The sequence below is a fragment of the Polistes fuscatus genome, unplaced genomic scaffold (assembly GCF_010416935.1).
Source record: "Polistes fuscatus isolate 324 unplaced genomic scaffold, CU_Pfus_HIC Scaffold1, whole genome shotgun sequence".
Lineage (NCBI taxonomy): Eukaryota > Metazoa > Arthropoda > Insecta > Hymenoptera > Vespidae > Polistes > Polistes fuscatus.
Window position 1 is genome coordinate 1,001,234 of NW_025112997.1, and position 20,123 is coordinate 1,021,356.

Here is a 20,123-nt window from a genome sequence, read left to right on the forward strand (position 1 = left end):
TACACTGGACAATTTTTATTTTCTTTGGCAACTCCACATGTAAACGAATATAGTGGTGCCTGTGTAATGCATACATTTGCATGACTCGTGACACCGTATATGTGTAACTTTTCTTATTGCTTATATTACTGCTATACTAGTTACTTATTATCGTTATCATTTCTTTCTTTTTTGTTCTTCTTTTTGTTCTTTCTCAAAAATATCGCATATACTTTACCAACTTGTTTTACCTTGTGAACTTCTAAAAAAAGAATTCTAACGACGACAATTGTTAAATCAGATACGTTCATTGTACGACACAATTTTTATTTCGTTGAGCTAATCCTGCTCTTGACAAATCGCGTTCTATTTCATCGTCATCCTCGATACTAATGAAGGAAAATATTTGTTTTCAAAATTTATTTTCGATAAAAGTTAATCGTTTATTAATGCGATAATAAAAAAAAATTATGATATAAAATTTGACTACTCACGCTCTTTCTTGAGTATCAAGATGATGTACCAATTCATCTCTTTTGTTTACAATTGACACTAATTCTTCCAGTAATAAATTTTCACGCATCTTTTGTTCAGTCGTTTTTCTCCAATCTTCCACAGCGAGAATGCTTCTCAATTCGCGATTTAAAAGTTCGAAACGGTGTTCTAAATCATCTTCTTTTTCTCTGTAAAAAGATACGACGATATCAATACTGTATTGATTTATAAATATATATAGGAAGAGAAGTAAACTTACAATATATTTAATTGCATTTGCCTTCTCAATAAAGCATTTTTCTTATTAACAAGCGTAAACCACAGAGACATCAGTCTTTCAGTTTCATCTTCATTATCACTTTCCATGGCAGCTCTAAGTTGTTTCTCAAGTTTACCAGCTTGTACATCAATCTGAGTTTGTTCTCTCTCTAAAGCTTCAAGTTCGTTTTGAATATATGACGTCATATCTTTACCCAACTAAATATAATTCCAACATTTATTCATTTAATTGTATATTAGTTTTTTATTTATTACGTTTTTAATATTCATATTATTTAATTTTGATAATAATGCAATTAAAAGAATAAGTTTAATTTCATTACATTTATTATAAATTAAACTTATTTATTTAATTTGATTATTTTCATTTCATTATTTCTCTTTAATACTAATTTATAAAATAATTATATTAGAGTATAACATACGCCTCTAAGAGTATAAGAAGTCCTATCAGGACTACTTTTATCAGGAGAAATTCTTTCTATAATTTTAGAGAATGAATATAAAGGTGAGCCAGTTTTTTTCTCCATCTCGCTTGTATTACCTAGTATATTTCCATTGTACTCAGACTAAAATATATTCAAGGATTTGTTTAATCATTAAATCATAAATATATACATATATATATATATCTTTTAATAAGTATTCGTTATAAACTGAGACCTTTATGCTTAATCTATCTCCAGGTGTGGATGGCGTAACGCTTCTTCTTGGACTATTATTCTGATCATCCATTGATCGTCTATCACTATTATTATCATCATTATTTTGACTCGGATTAACATTAACACCCATTTTTACTTCTGCTATCAAACGTCTTGCTCTTTCTCGTAATTGTTGTTGCCTTTCATCATCGCTTTGAGTCTGATTAAAGCATTAACAGTAAATTTTGAACAAAATTGATGTTTATTACGTAAGATAAAAAGAATTGAAAAAGATAGTAAACCTCTATGGGACTAGTAGCAACTGAAACAACACCAGCAGGCTTCGATTGATTTCTGGCCTGTTCTAATAACTGTCTAGCACGTTCTCTCAATTCATCATGTCGACTTACTAATGGCTATATTGGAAGGAATAAAAAATTAGATTAAAAATATTCATTGATTGAACAGTTTAAAGATATAACTTAAATAATTACATGTTGTGCACGTTGTTCTCCATGCGGAGGAGAAGCACTTTGGCATTCTAAATTACCACGACTTCCTTTATCAACAGTATTAATTGAATCCTACAAAAGAATACTTAATCAACATTTTGTTATTGTATTTAAGTGAAAAATCTTTACCATTTCCATGAAACACATGTATATTACATACATTATGTATATTACATAATATTTATGTGATAAGACAGATTATAAATATATATCTTAAATTAAAATAAGATGTAAAAATCAACATGCACATTAACATGCAATTGCATATAAAAGTATATACATATAGACATATTTATTGCGTAGATGCTACTGTTAGATAATACTACTAAAAAATAAATATATATATATTTATATAAGAATAGCTAAATCTTGCAATGAATTTTTGTCGATATAATCCACATGAGATTTTTAAAAAGACGCCGTACATTATAAATTTAAATGCTAATATATAGCGAAATATGAAAGAATAAATGCATAAAAAGCAATCATTCGCACGATTTAATTTATACTGACATCACGAACTGGCGATTGCGATTTGGTTATAGAAATTGATTGTGACCATTTATCATCGATAATTTGAATATTTTCCTCCTCATCGTCAGACCCGAAAGGGTCTGTTAATTGTCGGCGAGTCATAAGTATAGGACGTTGCTGCACTTGTGGTATTCTGGATGGAGACTTGCTCTGTAGCAAATTTATACCAATTCTCCATGTTTCAATGTTAAATAAGAAAATTTGTCGAGTATATAACGAATAGTGTTTAGCAACAATTACCCATGTATATATATATCATAATATAAATGACAAAAAAGGCTAATTTAATATTACATAAATTAATAAATATGTAAAAGTATACATACCTTTTCTCTAGTCATATATTTTTCTTTCGTAGGAGATAAAACTTTTCCCAAAATACTTTTTGAACTGGCGAGTATAATATCTTTAACATCTTTAACGCTGGAAGGTGATTTGTCTTTATTAAATTGATCATCTTGATTATCTGCATTCAGACTCAAATGTAATTTATTTTTTATCGCGTCGATACTGATATCATCCTTTTTATATTGATTATCAAATGGATTTGACCTATAGATTGCATAAATATAAATAATTAAAATATATATCAAAATAATTTGATTGCTAAGATTATAATAAATCGAATTTACCGTCTATTACTATCAGTTTTATTATTTCTTTGTTCAACTTGCTCCTTTTTACGTAAATTAATTATTTCTTGACCAAACAATTGTACGCTAACATCCGTATTATTATCTGTATTAAATCTACCAATCATATAAGAAGATTCATCAGTTGTTTTACCTATTTGATGTACCTAAAAATAATCATAAGAGAGATTATATGTAGATATATATATATATGTGTGTCATCATAAATTAAGAAAGTAAAATATTATTCAATTTAATACCTCTAGTTCATGTCCTGTGAAATGTGCTCTCAATTGATATAAATATGTCATCACAGCTAATTTATCAGGTACAGTTAGAATATCCATATCAGCAGGTTCTATTACTCTAGGAATTCCTAGGACTTCTCCGGCATCAAATGCTTTTTTACAATTACCTTTTACATCGTGTGGTAATAAAGATTCTATATCGCTATAAAGTTAAATATTTTATATTAATTAAACTTCTAATATGATAAATACTATTGATATTATGTTTATATGAATGGTATTGCATTAATTAAATGTATTTAAATAATATTTTAAAATAATAATATAAATATTAAAATTTCAAAAACTTATTAATAGATCATTCAAAGAATATTTTTGGCATATTTTCAAGGTTATCAATTGTGTTAGTTTCAACATACATAAGATCAGGTCTAAAATGATGGATGATGGTACAAAATGCCATTCCATTTCTCCAAGACGTCGTTAAATTAGTAACTTTAACACTGGGATAGTCTTTTGTTACTTCTTTACACCATTCCAATAAATCTTGACCGGGTGTCACTTCTTTTAATCTAGGCATATTCATTTCATTCTTTTTAAAGTCCAATGGTTGCAATGGCAATCTCAATGAACTATGTTCAATGTTTTTGCTATAAAACGTTATACGTATATAATGATTGATAAAGTATATCTTCATAAAATTATTTTGCTTTCTTAGAATCTTTAATTTATAAACTTACTCATTTTCAGCTGCAACATTATCTTTCAAAGGTGATTTTTCTTTCATTGAATCTACTATTCCCGTTAAACTTATTTCACGTATGAAATGATCGTCGTCGTTCACAGGAGTTGTATCATCTTTAGATAAACTTGCCACTATTAAAAATACAAACTTCTTTTTAGAATAATAATGTTATACATTTCATTGTAATTATAATGTGTTCTTATAAAAATAATAAAGAATCGTTTACCACTAATCGGAGTGCTAGGTAATTCGCTTTCTGTAAGACTACTTGTCATTAAATCGAGTTGAGCAGAAATATCTAAAATCTCGTCCATATTTTTGACTATAACTTCTTCTACATCTTCAGGTATATCCTCATTATCAAAATCATCTAATGGAGCAATATCGCTATTATTATTAACCGACATCAAGCTAGCCATACTCTGCATGTCTTCGTCCCTATTAAACATATTAGAATTATAAATATCTCCTATTTTTATGTTTCATTAACAAAATCTCACTGTACGATGGTCTTACGTTGCTTTTCCTTCTCTCAAAAATACACACGACAATGTACATTCTATTGTAGCGCTAACAATTTTTTTAGAGGTTGGTTTCAAATCTAATTTAAGTTGTTGCTGACTAGATTCAAGCGTGGCATACTTTTTCATGTTTATATTCGCAGCAGCCACATGTCGTCTTTTACCCGTAGATGAAACCTGAATTATAAATTTAATTATTAAACCTAACCCACTTTAGTTATATTAGATTAAGTATAAAATATAATTCTTATAAAATATCAAGAAAAATAAAATGAAATATACAAATATAATATAATTTTAATATAACATTATGAATGCAGTATAGCTTACATCTTCAATAACAAAAGTCCAATCTTTGTCTTCTAATTCATGAGTCCGAGGATCTTTAAACAATGTTACAGAAACAGCATGATTGTCCGGTACTGGCCAACTAATAACACCTTTTAAAGGATCGCTTAAATTTGGTTCCCAATCTAAGGGTTCAGTACTAACTCTTCTACTACGTCTTGTCCATACAACGCTTAATTTGTTTGGTTTCCTAATAAATAAAAAATAATAATAAGTATTATTAACAGAATCATCTGACTTAGTAGTAATATAGTCATATACGTTTCATCATGTTATAAACATGTGGGGCAATTGAAAAAAGGTATTTTAAATATGGATCTGTATATTCCAAATGTATAAATAGATACAGATGATGCACTTACCATTTCGTTGTTGTCTCGAGGGTAACTTCGTGATATGAAACTGTAAATTGGAATTTAGCCGCCCTTTTGTTAACTCGTTGAAGTCTTTTCCAAACAGAACTCATTTTTTCTAATATATTCTTTGTTCTTTCTTTATCTTTCTTCAATGTTTTTTGTAAAAAATATTACGTTCGTCGAATATATAAAAATGACACTTGACCTTTGCTATTTAATTTTTTTATTATTCTACACTCTAGTACGCAAAACTGTTAATCGACACATATATCTCTGATATAAATAATAACACTTCGACCAAGCAAAACTTTTTACACTAGACTATATGCATACTGTCTATATATGTATGTACGTAAGTATATATATATATATATGTTGATAATATGTATAGTTAAAGTTATTAAATAATTATATTAAAATACGATAGATTAAAAGCCCGACGTTTTTCAATTACTCATACATTTGACGTTTTTTGCTCTAATACGATCACAATCATCTGTTTCCCTCCTATCATACATATATGGATGACACGAGGATTCATACGTCACTTTTCAATTTAATTTATCTCACGCACAACACCACCATATTTCTCCATTCATCTGCCATTTTTTCGAACAAGAATTTCACTATGATCTAATACAAGGGAATTCGCGTTCAATCAATCACAATAAACTTTCCCAATTAATTCTAAATTTCATCGAATGACGAAACCCTTTCAGTTTATTGATCCTATATCATGTAAGCGTATGATGAGAAACTAAACTGATGTTTTGTCGTCATCGCTAGTGCCATCTAGCGCACGATCTGTCAAACAATACGACAAATTGATCATGTGGATTTGAAAATATATCGTAAAATTCGTCGGTAAAATTCGATATGACATATTAAGGCCTAACATACGTCTAGTAGCGCACCGCAAAAAAGTTGGCATAGAACCTTAACAGCTTAAAAAAATGAATAAGTGCACTAAATTGCTCACTAATTCCTTAATCAAAATCCATAATTGCTCACTTTATTAATTAATTATTTGATTAAAGTTATTAATAATTGAAAAATCGAAAACGTTTTTTCTCATTTCTAAGCGAAACAATGAAGTTTTCTATTATTTTTGGTTTTCAATCAATTGCACACTTTTTGTTTGTCCGACTCCTAAACTTTATTTTATTAAATATTTTTTATTTATCGTTAATTAGTTAAAAATAACTATAATACTTTGAATAATTATGAAATGGTGACGTCATGAGTGGGAGATGTGTTATACGCATGCCCAACCACAAATTCAAAGCACAAGCGTACTTTGAAAAAAATGAAATTAAAGTTGGTATATATATACCTACAGGGGATATATTTAAAAGTGATTTCCAAAGTAACAACCTATAGAGTAGTGAAAAGAAATAGGTTAATCGTTCATAATGTATAAACAATAGGCAAATATTTTGTAAATTATAATTTCATTCGTTAATAAGAATGTTTCTTGCATGCTTAAGCGCAATACGCGAAGGCTATGCTTTACTAGGGCCTAAAAATCAAATTTTATTTATTTATTTATTTTTATTTGTTTTTCAGTTCTTATCTCAACAAACAAAAGAAAGTCATTAAACTTTGTTTTAATTAAGGTAAATAGTTAAATTTATGTCTTATATTTTAACATTAATATTATTATTCACTTATATATACAGGAACATGATGGAAAATTAGAAAAGCAGTGTAAGGTCTATACATACGTTAAGTATATTAAATTAATTTTACCAAGTGGTAAATTTATGGCTTACGATTACAGTCATCAGTCAACACTTACAATTTTTTATCCCAATAAACGACATACTACAAGAGACATAAGGTTTCAAAAGATTTATTTATAAAATAATTTTTGTCTACGTAGGCATTTAATAATTAGTTTATTAATTACAGAGGATATATCCTTTCGAATTTTTTCTTCATAATAAGCCAGCCTATGAGTTGTCAATTTACTCTGACAATAATGATAAATTTTCTAATGTCTGTGACGACGGAAGATAGACAAAATCATAGTTGCTTTAAATAACTCAGATTTGCCCAATACAAAACTTCCTATTATTCTGTTACGTCTAACCCTGTGAAAACAAGACAAATCATCACTGCTGAAATGCTCGAAAGTTTGAAAATTTAGAAATTTTAAAAATGAAAAATTTTTATTGTGTCTTATGTCGTTTTGTGATACTTACGATTAAACGACAATAAATATATTCAATATGCCACAACTTAATGTTATTCAAAAATTTCAACTATTTTGAAGCATATACAAACTTTGAAAAATATTATTAAAGAATAAAAATTATAATTTACAAAATATTTACCTATTGTTTATACATTATGAACAATTAACCTATTTCTTTTCACTACCCTATAGGTTATTACTTTGGAAATCACTTTTAAATATATCCCCTGCAGGTATATATATAGGCCAGTAAAAAAGAGCCAAACTTCTGAAATTTGTTGACCAGAAGAAAATTTGACCTAAGGGTAATTTGACGACGCTGAATCGAATGGTACTAATTTTATTGCAATCTGATACCGGATTCTCGAGAAAAAGTATAAAAAATGGGTAAAAAATGGCTTTATCTTAGAATCTAGGCATTTAATCATAAAAAGTTTCAAACAAAAGTTGTAGACAATTAAAATGTACACAAAAAATGCTCTAAGGGTTATCTTCGTATTTGCAAAAATAAGCGAGAAATATTGGAAAAAAGATGGTAAAAATAATAGTAAGAGTGGGGAAGCAAGTCCCGCCTCTCAGTCGGTTTTTACACGCAAGCGGGCTAGTTGCGTGCGAGCGTCCGTGTGTACTAATCACAAACGAAGGATCTTCGGTAATCTTCGGGTCTCTCGGCCATGAATGCAAGTGGGAGTGAAAGAAGAAACCCATATTTCTTTCTTTCTATTTATTCATACGATAACGAGTATTGTTTGTTTTGGCCATCGATTGTTGAGTTTTCTGTATACGAGTGCGAGTGAGAAAGAAAACCGATATTTCTCTCTTTCTATTTTTTCATTCGGTAGACAGAATTTGACGTCTTGGCCATCGTGCGTCGAGCGTTTTGTATATCTATATATATCGGCGTATAAGCGCGGCATTTTTAAATCGAATCTTGATGCTTATGGCACGCCGTTTCTTTATTTATTGTCAAAAATAATGAACCTTGAATAAAAAAAAAACAATAATTAATTTTAACAGTATCTATTATTATTTAGTCAAGAGTTTTGTGCCTAAATTGATATTAATTTTTTGTCTCACAAAAATTTATTGAAGTTATACTTCTTTTGGCGCGTTTGGGAAAATGTAATGGGGAGTGATTTTGTTCCAAGCGTCTGGAAAAACGACACCATGAAGTTTGTCGGTATTTACGACGCGCGGCAAAGCGATTTCAAGTATACGGCATGAAGTTGTCTTCTTTTCTTCTTCCCCTTTTTTTCTCAAGCGGGTCACCCATCCAAATACTAATCGTACTCTGCGCTGCTTTACTTAAATGATCCAAGCGAGAACTAATGCTGTAACCGCGCCATGGCTGTTGACGCGTGAAGTAATTCGATATATCTCTCTTATATTTAGTGCGGACTGATATCTATATTTTGATATTTTCTTTTTCTTTTTTGAAGTTATACTTCTTTTGGCGCGTTTGGGAAAATGTGATGGGAGTGATTTTCTTCTGAGCGACACCACGAAGTTTGTCGGTATTTAACGATGCGCGGCAAAGGGATTTCAAATTTACGGCATGAAGTTGTCTTTTCTTATTCTTCCCCTTTTTTCCTCAGGCGGGTCAGCCATCCAAATACTAATCGTACTCAGCGTTGCTTTACTTTAAATGATCAAGCGGGAAGTAATTCTATCACCGCGCCATGGCCGTTGACGCATAAAAAAATTCGATATATCTCTCTTATATTTAGTGTGGACAGATATCCATATTTTTATATTTTTTTATTCTTTTTATTCTTTCTTATATATATATAATATATCGATCGATTGAAAATATTTTTCCTTTCTTTTTTGAAGTTATTTTGTTAACTTATTGTTAATAAAAAAGAATAATTAGTAGCTTATCTTCTCATATTTTCAATCCTCCTCTTTTTTACCTGGTCACGCTATAAATATATATATATTTATATAAAATTAAATAACTTCAATAAATAAATGAGAATAAAAATATAATAGTAAAAGAAAAATAATCTTCTTACATTAGAAAATATTATCGATCATCAAGCAGGGAAGAGGAACAGGTTTATTTATCAACTATATTCTATGTAAAAATAAAATTAATAATAATAATACTAATAATGTAATAATAATAACATTAATTAAAAAATAAACTAGGAAAATTAAAAATAACAAGGAAAATTAATAATTATAATAATAATAATAATATGTAATCATTGTGATAGGTAATCTGTAATTAATTATAAAAATATGGAGAGTGTAGCATAAAAGAATGGAAACGTATTGTGCAATGTGAATTTATTGTGATTGTTTTGAAGTCATACTTCTTTTTCAATACTAAATAACGAGCGTAGCCTGACGAGGATTTACTTCAAAATTCGTGAGGCACTCAACGTAATAACGATTTATGTACCATTTATAAAGATTATAGATTCTTAGCGTATATTCGAAATACGTGGATCAATCATTTCGAAAATATTGAAAATAACGAAATTTTGTTATCGTCCCTCCCCACTCTTTAAACCGTTGCTAAGTACGCCCTGCTGGGCCTATTAAACAAAGCACTCCTATTCTTCCACTGGACGCCTACGACGACACGTGTTAGATAAGCAGCGAAGAATTTACAAAGAAAGCGACGAACTAAGCGATTTAAACTAGAAGCGAAATAAGAAAAGTATAAGTATTCCTATATTTCCATAAACGAGGTGAACCTTTTTGTTGAATCCGTATACAAGCGAAGCGAGCAAGAAGTGAGATACGTGTTTAATCTTTTGTTAAAACCGCAATTCCATATTATATTTAATTTATCAACCAGAGCTTTTATGCTACAAGGCTTTTTGCCTGACGAGCCAATATAGTATTATACTTTGTATTGATTTAACCAAGAGTTTTTCTTTTTTCTTATTTGTTGTTTTATTTTATTAATTTTTTTAATAATTGTATTTTATTTAAATTGTATTTAATATCTTTATTTTATTAAAGTTTTTATTGAAGTTATATTTTATTTTATTTACAAATGTAGAGTATATATTGGCATTCGGGAAAATTGTAGTTATTTCATATTGAATACAATGAAGATGGAGAAGTAAATGTTTTGCTTAAGTTTTCAGATTCACTAAAGATTGGCCAAAAATCGTACAGAAAGTTGCTGGACACGTTGCGATTTAAATTAATAAAACAATAGTGCCGATCGGACGTAGATCTTCAACTATTCTCCTTAGCAACAATACAAAAATTAAGATTAAGGTTCACATTTATCTATAGTTTAAATTTAATTATTTATTATTAATTATTGAAAATTTATTTATTTTATTTTAATTATTTTAATTATTTTAATTTTGAAGTTATTATTAAACTATAATCTCTTGCAGCTTTTTATTGACCAGGATCAGTATACATTTAAATTTCTGTTTTAGTTTTCAATATGCCTAAAACTAATGCAGAGAAATGTAGAGATTATCGTCTTCGTAGAAAAAGGAATAAGGAAAATAAGGAAAATAATGAGGAAAATAAGGAAAACATAATGCACGCTAATGCCAAACGTTGTAGGGTTCTTGGCTGCAAAGAAAAATTATTCAAAAAGGTTATGAATTGCCTGCGAATGAAATTTTATGTACTCCGTCAACTTCTAATTTACTTTGCGAACCATCGGCTAAGCCTGTGATTACCAGTACAAATTTAAATAATTTAAATGTCCCAGCAATAACTAATATTATTGCTAATTATTTATTTTTTTTGTTTGGTTTTTATGTTTTGAAGTAATTTGAAGTTACTTACATTTATTTTATTCAACATTTATTTTACATTTATTTCTTCAAGAAAACCAATTGTCTGGGAATGGAACTTTATGTGCCCCATCGACTTAGAATGTACTAGTGACTTCTGAACCATCGACTCAGCCTATGATTAACGGTACAAATTTATACAATTTAAAATTCACAGCAATAAATAATAGTACTGCTAATTATTATTTTTGAACTTATACTTCTATTGGTACGTTTGGGAATTTGGTCTTTATTTTTTACATTTACTTCTTCAAGATGCATCGTTGTCTACTGCAAAAGATGACTTTTACAGCTATATTACTGTGCAAGCTGATGTGCATATGGAAAATTCTTCTATGCCGTGTCATCATCGTATAACATCAAAAAACATTACATTAACAAACATGAAGCAAAGTTCACGATCTCAAGCACAAAATAATCAATATTTAGCTGATGCTTCGATTATACATGTATTGTCTAATCAAGACATTGTACCGGATGAAGAACGCAATTCGTTAAACCAAGACACAATCATGGATCAGGAATTACCTCAATCAGATGTACCCTCTATTTATTCTAACTCTTCAGACCAGTTATTAATTAATCATTCCACTGGCGGGCAAATTGATATGGATTTAGATCCTTCTTTACCATATAGCAATTATCATCAATTTAAACGAGCTCATAAGGAATTTAAAATAAAATTCTTGGGCAATATTCATTTGGACATCCATGCTCAGTATGTGACTGATTGTGGTTTAAAAAGGATTTAAAAGAGCCATCTTATGAACATAAGGATATTCTAACACAAATTATACTTAATGTGCCTATGGAAAATACTAAGCTTTGTAATACATTCATACAAGCTTTAATCAAGAACAATATTCCTTTAATATCAACATATAACGGCTTCAAATATTCAGATGTACCTCAGCATCTACCACCTTTAGATTTAGTTTTTGAAAGATTAATTTCGCCTCGTATTTCTTTTATGCAGATCAGATGTCTGAGACATGTGAATGGTAAATAAGTCATTTATGGTCAATTAATTAACGTGCCTGTTTCAGTTAATACAATGGTCAAATCTCTTCAAAGAAATATTGATGACGATTATTGTATAAATGTACATATTAAACGTAAGAAAATTGACCGATCTAGTTACTTACATGGCATTGTTAACAAGCGTACAATTAAAGCTTGGCTACAATTTTTAATACCGTCTCCTTTGTATAGAATGTACGATATTAAAATTGATGATTCATATTTTAATGATAATCAAATTCACGACAAAGTTGGACAAAATGATGTCAGCGAACACATTCCTGTAGAAGAGAGTCTTACGGCGAACCAACCGACATTAATGTGGGATGAAGAACAATATTTACGTATTGCACCTGGCGAAGCAAATTTACCTCAAAGTTTATTATTTGATGAATTTTTTTATTTCTTATTTTATTTTTTATTTCTTATTTTATTTCTTATTTTAATTAAACCCTTCTTCTTCTTCTTCATGTATAAATAAATAAGATTATACTTATTTTTTTTGCAGTTATTTTTGAGGTTGTTGATGCTATATTCATTTTGGTACGCCAAAGAAGTATAACTTCTGACGTGCGTACATAAGTACACACACCAGTTTTTTTTTTATGTTTAAATTTCCCAAGCAGTCAAAATGACTGCTTTTGAGCAATGTAGACTTATAACACGTACATATATCATGAAATATATATATATATATCATGAATATAATAATCATATACAATATATATGAAATATTATTTTCATAATTATTATTCAGCTTTGTTACCCTGAAACAAAAATTAACAGGAGATGTTGTATCATTAAGCATCATTGTATTGTTTATATTTAATGCATTTTATTTATAACAATGATTGTGTTGTTAATTTTCACATTTCAACTCTAATGAATTTTTTTTTAAATCTATGACTAGTTATTTCTTTTCTTGTACGTATTACAAACTTAATACTTTACAATGGTCTACATTTTCTATAATTATAATTACAAAATATATTTAAATATTATAATAGCTTACATAGAATACTTTTAGGGGAATTTTGTAGTGGTTTCATTGCAATTGGAATGATATTAACAGTTAACACAGAAGTCTTTTAATAACAATTATACAATTATTTGTAATGTATTGGTAAACAAAATAAAAAACAAAACATATAAAAGAAATAATTATTTGACGTTTAAACATTTATTAAGACTTCTCATACTCATTGTTAGTTCTCTCTACGCAATATTATACTGAGTTCATATGAAATTAATATACCGGGTATATCAGATAATTGAGATCAAAATCATGTCTTGAATTTGGTAAGCGATAGAAACAAAATTATTGAACAAAAATTTGAATAGTATGACAATTTTTTCCCCTCTATTACTTCACTTTTTTCGTAAGTGAAACTTCATATTATAAGGAAAAAAAATGTACAATATGGTCGTGAATATGTAGTCTATGTAGTCAATCTTTCTCAAATCCTGATTCATTTTTTTTCTACAACATTTTTATTTGACTTCTATCAAAACAAAAGAATTTAAAATTTAATTTTATACATTTTTATGGTTTTCCACACCATTATGCTCAAAATTTTTCAACTTCCCTCGTGGTTTTAAAAAAAACTTTTCAACCTATCGTTGTTTATTAGGCTCACAATCAGAATTTTTCGGCACAACCATGTACGGCACATCCTATTGTCGATTGTGATTGGTAACAAGATCGATAGATTTGCTGAGGTGCAGGCGCACGTGTGATCGATATCATGGATTTCGAACCAGGATAAAATTCAGACTTGTTCATATTTTCGTTTTGCGTATCAGTACAAGTTGAATTGCCAGCTGTATCCAGTAAAGTATCAATGGATCGATTCTGGTTCTTATCATGTATCCTTGAACCAATTCCAATTTATTCGATTTCGCAATAGAATTGATCACAAAGCTCAAATCCTCCATTTTGTTGATATCAGTTGGCCAATAATTAGGTTCACATAAACTAAAATGTGTTAATCTATTAGTTTCGATGCTTTTTGAGAGTGCTCTTCCGCTTAGTGTTACAATTCTACTACCCCAAAGGTTATGTTTGGCATTGAGATCACCTCCAGCAACAAATCTAGAACCTAGAGTTTCGAAAAATAAATTGAAATTGTCTTTTTGGATATTCTGTTTAGAGGGGTAATAAACTAATTGAATGTTTGGATTTTCTTTTAGTCTGGGTACCGGAACCGTCTTCTTGAGCAATTCTTTATAATTAGGGCATTTTTTGTAGTTCGCGGTATGGTGGTCTCCACATAGGAGACAAGTTGGTGGAGTTTCAACAAATTTTTTGCATTCCACAGTTGGATGTGGTTTTGCACATTTGACACACATATATTGGCGATTGCAATATAGCTTAAGAGTACAATATACTTTAATATATAAATAACTTTTAATATACAAATACAAACTTTTAATATACAAATATATTTTAACAAATCTGAAATTTTAATATGTTATTTATTATAGTATTAGGAGCCCACATTTTATACGGCAGACATTTGTTTCGGTAATAACATCCCGGCAGACAGCGAAACCTTATCTACAAACAATAATAAGTATCAAAGTATAATGACGATAAAAATAATATAATTGAAATTTGTAATTGTTAATAGAGGATGACGATCCATACCTTTGCCCATCTCCACTCTATAAACCCTTTTCGTAATAACGCAATCCATTATTGATTGCTTGTTCGAGATCCTGAGTCATTTTGACTCTAGTTGTCCTTTTACTCCATCTTTATGTGAATGCTTTGTTCTTCTTTTGACCTCTTTCCAAGTGTTATCGGATTTGAAGGAAGGCGATGGTGCCTTCTCATCGTTGATTGTACTTTCTCTAAAGTAGAATCCTCAGAGAGAGTAAGCGTTTTATCGTTCAAAGTGATCGTCGATTCGTTGCTATTAGATTCGTTAGTCGATTCTTCATTACTCGACGGCCCAAAAAGCATAGAATTTATTGGCACTTCATCGACAGTTTTATCGATCATTTCAACGTTCGTTGGTTGATCAATTTCCTCTAGATTGACTTGTTTACTCGCAATCAGCTTACTCGAATGTCTACGAGTACAAATTCAGGCACATTCGGATTGAGACTATCACCCCCCATTGTCACAAGGTATTTTCGGATCCGTTTACTTTTCCTATTGTCGATTGTGATTGGTAACAAAATCGATAGATTTGCTGAGGTGCAGGCGCACGTGTGATCGATATCATGGATTTCGAACAAGGATAAAATTCAGACTCGTTCATATTTTCGTTTTGCGTATCAGTACAAGTTGAATTGCCAGCTGTATCCAGTAAAGGCCACCTAAATGGATCGATTCTGGTTCTTATCATGTATCCTTGAACCAATTCCAATTTATCCGATTTCGCAATAGAATTGATCACAAAGCTCAAATCCTCCGTCACGCTTTGAATCAGATGAAAGGATGCTATCAACGTAATAGGCAAGAATCCTTCTTTATCCATTTTACGTCTCAAATAAATGTCATGTAATAGATTCTCTTCGCTGAAGTAGTATTCTATTTGTTTTCTTATAAATTCTTGCATAAGAATGGAGGAGTCCTGTTGAATATAATTATTTTCGTAAAACATCGCTCTTCCTGCGTATGTCGGCGCTATATATCTCGATTTATCTTGATTTAAATCTTGATTCTCGTATTTCACGTAATCTACGTCATAATTAGAATAATCGTTATCGTATCTATGCCTAAAATTATTACGAGACGTAATGCCATCACGTTCACCGCGTCCTCTACTCCTAAAGCTTCGGCAACCTCGTGTATACGAGCCATCCCTAATACTGGATCCTGACCTACTATCGTATTCTTTATCTCTCCAGGCTTCTCCATCTTCGTTGTATCTATCTCTTGGGTTGTATCTCGGCGAACGTTTCCTCTTCCCTCTATTTTTTGTGATATCTGTGTCGAGGGGAACCCATTTCTGTTTATTAAACTTTCTTCTGTTATCATTACCGTTGTCCGCGAGCTCATCGCTGTCGTCTTGGCAATGATTGTGCTGCTTTTTATTTTCTTTGGATTTTATTTCAATCGAGTGGCCACTAATTTCTTTAGTATTTTGGCTCGGTAACACCATTTTGTTTTTGAATTGTCACAGCAGTCGTCTTTTTGTCTTGAGGTCCCAACGTTGGCCAATCTCCGATATCCGTAAAATCGAAAACCATGCGCTCTTTAGTTCCATTGGATTGTTGGCTTACAATTTGGCCTCCTATATTTTCTTTATTATTTCCTTTATTCGAGGAAACTACTCTAGCGGTATTAGTCTCGTTCGAGGCTGCTTTGGGATTGACTACGCTAGCGTAGAATACACCAGAGCCCCCCTCCTCTCGCTCTGTGCTTCCCTGAGCGCTGCAGCTGCTAACCACTTTTACCGCCATCTTGAATCGCCCGCGTGGAGACAAAAACACGAGGAAACGGGTTGTCCCACCTTTTATTTTCTCTCTTTTTTCTCTCCCTTTTCTCTCTCTCCCAATTTATTTCTCAACGTGTTATTCTTTCTTCAAATCTTTCGCTTTTTTTACTTTTCTTATAAACTTACTGAAATAACAATCCTTACTTTCCAACTACGACGAAATTAAAAATAACACAAGTACTCACTGGTTTCATGAATGATTCGTCAAATCTATCTTTTCGTTTTCGTAGCAAACCAAAATAAAGTGAATCTCAATTGTAATCACGAACGGATCATTCAGGCATTAAATAAAGAACAGAGTTTTATCGTCGTACCACGCTTCGAGCGCATGTGATATTTGTACTTCGTGAAATACTTAAACAAAAAGAAATAAAAAAATAAACCTCATGCTCTAGATCGTGTTTAAACTTACAGTTAACTTAATGCAATCCCAAGTCTCTCTCCCTCTCTCAATCTGTTTCTTAGCTCGTCGACTATTAAAAAAATGCAGAGACTACGCACCCGCACGTTACAAGAGCCGATCTTCTTGTGCCGTGTGGGTTCGCTGTTATGGTCGCGTCGGGCTTCTACTTCCCGGTATGAGTTTGCTCTTGCGCATGCGCGTCCTCTATCTCACAAAACTTTTCTTGATGATGGAAGATTAGTTACTAGCGATGCAGGGAGAACCGCTAGGGAAAGTACGGTGCCACGAGAAATGACGCGAGAATCTCTCCCTCTATCTTTTACTTTTTTTACTATAAACTTCTTTACGATCGGAATCTATCGTAACCAAAATCGATAGTAACTAAAAAACGAGATTTATTGTGCGCGCACTAATCAATAGAGAGTTACTAGACACTAGCGTCCATAACCCCACCACTCGGATCTCGAGTGAGTGCACCCTGCAGGGCCCATTATAGTGTGCTCAATAAGAGGTCAAAATCTGAATTTCAGTTATCATCTTGATTTTTTGACCTAAGGGTAAGTCGACAACGCTGAATCGATTGGTGCTAATTTTTTTGCAATAGGATCCTAAATTTTTGAGAAAAAAGGTAAAAAAGGGAAAAAAGGGAAAAATAGCCTTATCTTAGAATCTAGGCATTTAATCGAAAAAAGTTTCAAACAAAAGTTGTAGAGAATTGAAAAATACATAAAAAATGTTCTAAGGTTTATCTTCGTATTTGGAAAAATAAGCGAGAAAGAGTGGTAAAAGTAATTGTAAGAGTGGGGAAGCAAGTCCCGCCTCTGAGTCGGCTTTTACACGCGAGCGGGCTAGGATGCGTGCGAGCGTCCGTGTGTACTAAACACAAACGAACGATCTTGAATGCAAGTGCTACTGAAAGAAGAAACCGATATTTCTCCCCTTCTATTTGTTTAGGCAATAGCGAGTATTTCTTTTCCTGGCCATCGATAGTTGAGCGTTCTGTATAAGATTTTTTCTTTCGGTAGCAAGCATTTTTCGTTTTGGCCATCGAATGTCAAGCGTTCTGTATATCTATATATATTAGCGTATAAGCGCTGCGTTTTTAAATCGAATCTTGATGCTTATGGCACGCCGTTTCTTTATTTATTGTCAAAAATAATGAACCTTGAATAAAAAAAAAAACAATAATTAATTTTAACAGTATCTATTATTATTTAGTCAAGAGTTTTGTGCCTAAATTGATATTAATTTTTTGCCTCACAAAAATTTATTGAAGTTATACTTCTTTTGGCCCGTTGGGGAAAATGTAATTGGGAGTGATTTGGTTCCGAGCGTCTGGGAAAACGACATCATGAAGTTTGTCGGTATTTACGACGCGCGGCAAAGCCATTTCAAGTTTACGGCATGAAGTTGTCTTCTCTTCTTCTTCCCTCCTTTCTTTCTCAAATGGGTCACCCATTCAAATACTAATCGTACTCAGCGCTGCTTTACTTAAATGATCGAGCGAGAACTAATGATGTAACCGCGCCATGGCTATTGACGCGTGAAGTAATTCGATATATCTCTCTTATATTTAGTGTGGACTGATATCCATATTTTTATATTTTTTTATTCTTCTATATATATATAATAATAATTATTTTTTTTTTTAAGTTATTTTTTTTTTTAAGTTATTTTTGAGGTTATTGAGGTTATATTTGTTTTGGTATGGCAAAGAAGTATAACTTCTTACGTGCGTACATAAGTATACACACCAGTTTTTTTGTATATCAAATTGAATACGTATTCTCTTTAAGACGAAATTTAAAATTTAAATATTTTTCCTATTTAATTATGTATTTTATAAAATTTTAAATTACTGATTTTTTGTTTTGTAAAAATTTATTTGTGTATCAAATTGAATACATATTATAAAAGAAGAATCTTATATCTACACATAAAATTAATTTAAGATTTACAGGAAAGGATATTCTAAAAACATGGAATTTATTTTTTGGCTAGACATATATAATTTTAATTCATTTTTATTATGTTATAAGAAAACAGTAATGCATTCTTATTCAGCTTCAAAGTCATAAGAATTGTACGAAAAAAATTGAATACTTGTCAAGTAGTGCGCTAACGTAAGTTGTATTGTCTTGGATTCTCGTGCCGGTTATTAACGTTCGATTCTTCGTGGGGGAATTATTTTTTTTATAAGTTTTTCTATTCTTAACAAGGAGACGGTCAGTGAGTCCCATCTCAGATTTTTTTCAAATTTTGCACTAACGATATAAATTTTATTAAGAAATCAATATTATTACGCGAGTAATAAAATTACTAATTATAAATCAAATCATATCCAATAAATAACAAAAATTAATTTTTAACGTGTGCACTAAATGCATTTTTTTTTATATTGCAGCTAAATTTTACCCTCGAAGTCATCACTGCGAAGGAACACTAAAATAATTACATGAAATAGATAAAAATACGAAAATCATAACGTTTTAATCTTAAATTTTATTAATTGGGCGTATTATTCCCTTTATACACATGCGCAACGTTTGCAAAGTCATATAAACAACATTTAATAAAAGTACTTTTATAGAGGACAACGTCTCATTTCAACGTGGATTTCGAAGGGGACGGTACATAGATCATATATTCCGATCTTTTAGACAACAATAGACATTCCTATCGATTATTTAACAATTATTTTAATATTCTAATGCAATCTCTTTATATTTCAGATTGTTTAAACACATATGTACTGGTTTAAACATTACATACTTATTAACATACTTTGAATATAAAATAATTTTAATGTGATATTTTCCTGGATAAAAATTTTATTATCCAAAGTCATCATTGCCCAGGGACGTTAAAACAAATGTATATTAGTTAAAACAATTACATAAAAATTGAAGGAATGTTTAAATCATAACATTGCCATGTGATGAAGTTTTTAGTGTATATTGTCTTTATGTTATTCGTTTTTTTT

General features: G+C 30.5%; 2 protein-coding genes and 2 long non-coding RNA genes across 4 annotated transcripts; all 4 read right to left on the reverse strand.

The window, feature by feature from the left end:
• LOC122513868 (EH domain-binding protein 1) lies at nucleotides 1-6,037 on the reverse strand. Its single transcript, XM_043630352.1, has 17 exons — nucleotides 5,300-6,037; nucleotides 4,920-5,127; nucleotides 4,585-4,766; nucleotides 4,295-4,506; nucleotides 4,064-4,199; nucleotides 3,743-3,973; nucleotides 3,336-3,525; nucleotides 3,076-3,242; nucleotides 2,770-2,995; nucleotides 2,423-2,593; nucleotides 1,892-1,981; nucleotides 1,700-1,813; nucleotides 1,417-1,617; nucleotides 1,179-1,322; nucleotides 734-951; nucleotides 474-662; nucleotides 1-368 (listed from the first exon to the last, which is right to left on the reverse strand). The coding sequence occupies exons 1-17, from the start codon at nucleotides 5,401-5,403 to the stop codon at nucleotides 287-289; spliced, it is 2,865 nt and encodes a 954-aa protein (XP_043486287.1). The 5' UTR covers nucleotides 5,404-6,037; the 3' UTR covers nucleotides 1-286.
• Nucleotides 6,038-14,419: 8,382 nt separating this feature from the next.
• LOC122518648 lies at nucleotides 14,420-15,125 on the reverse strand. The gene is made up of 2 exons (XR_006304120.1): nucleotides 14,937-15,125; nucleotides 14,420-14,846 (listed from the first exon to the last, which is right to left on the reverse strand). It is a non-coding gene; the product is annotated as an uncharacterized LOC122518648 (long non-coding RNA).
• A 289-nt stretch (nucleotides 15,126-15,414) lies between these two features.
• LOC122520765 (la-related protein 1B-like) lies at nucleotides 15,415-16,401 on the reverse strand. Its single transcript, XM_043641019.1, has one exon. The coding sequence runs from the start codon at nucleotides 16,399-16,401 to the stop codon at nucleotides 15,415-15,417; it is 987 nt and encodes a 328-aa protein (XP_043496954.1).
• LOC122518657 lies at nucleotides 16,401-17,304 on the reverse strand. Its single transcript, XR_006304123.1, has 2 exons — nucleotides 17,239-17,304; nucleotides 16,401-17,091 (listed from the first exon to the last, which is right to left on the reverse strand). It is a non-coding gene; the product is annotated as an uncharacterized LOC122518657 (long non-coding RNA).
• Between the last annotated feature and the right edge of the window lie 2,819 nt (nucleotides 17,305-20,123).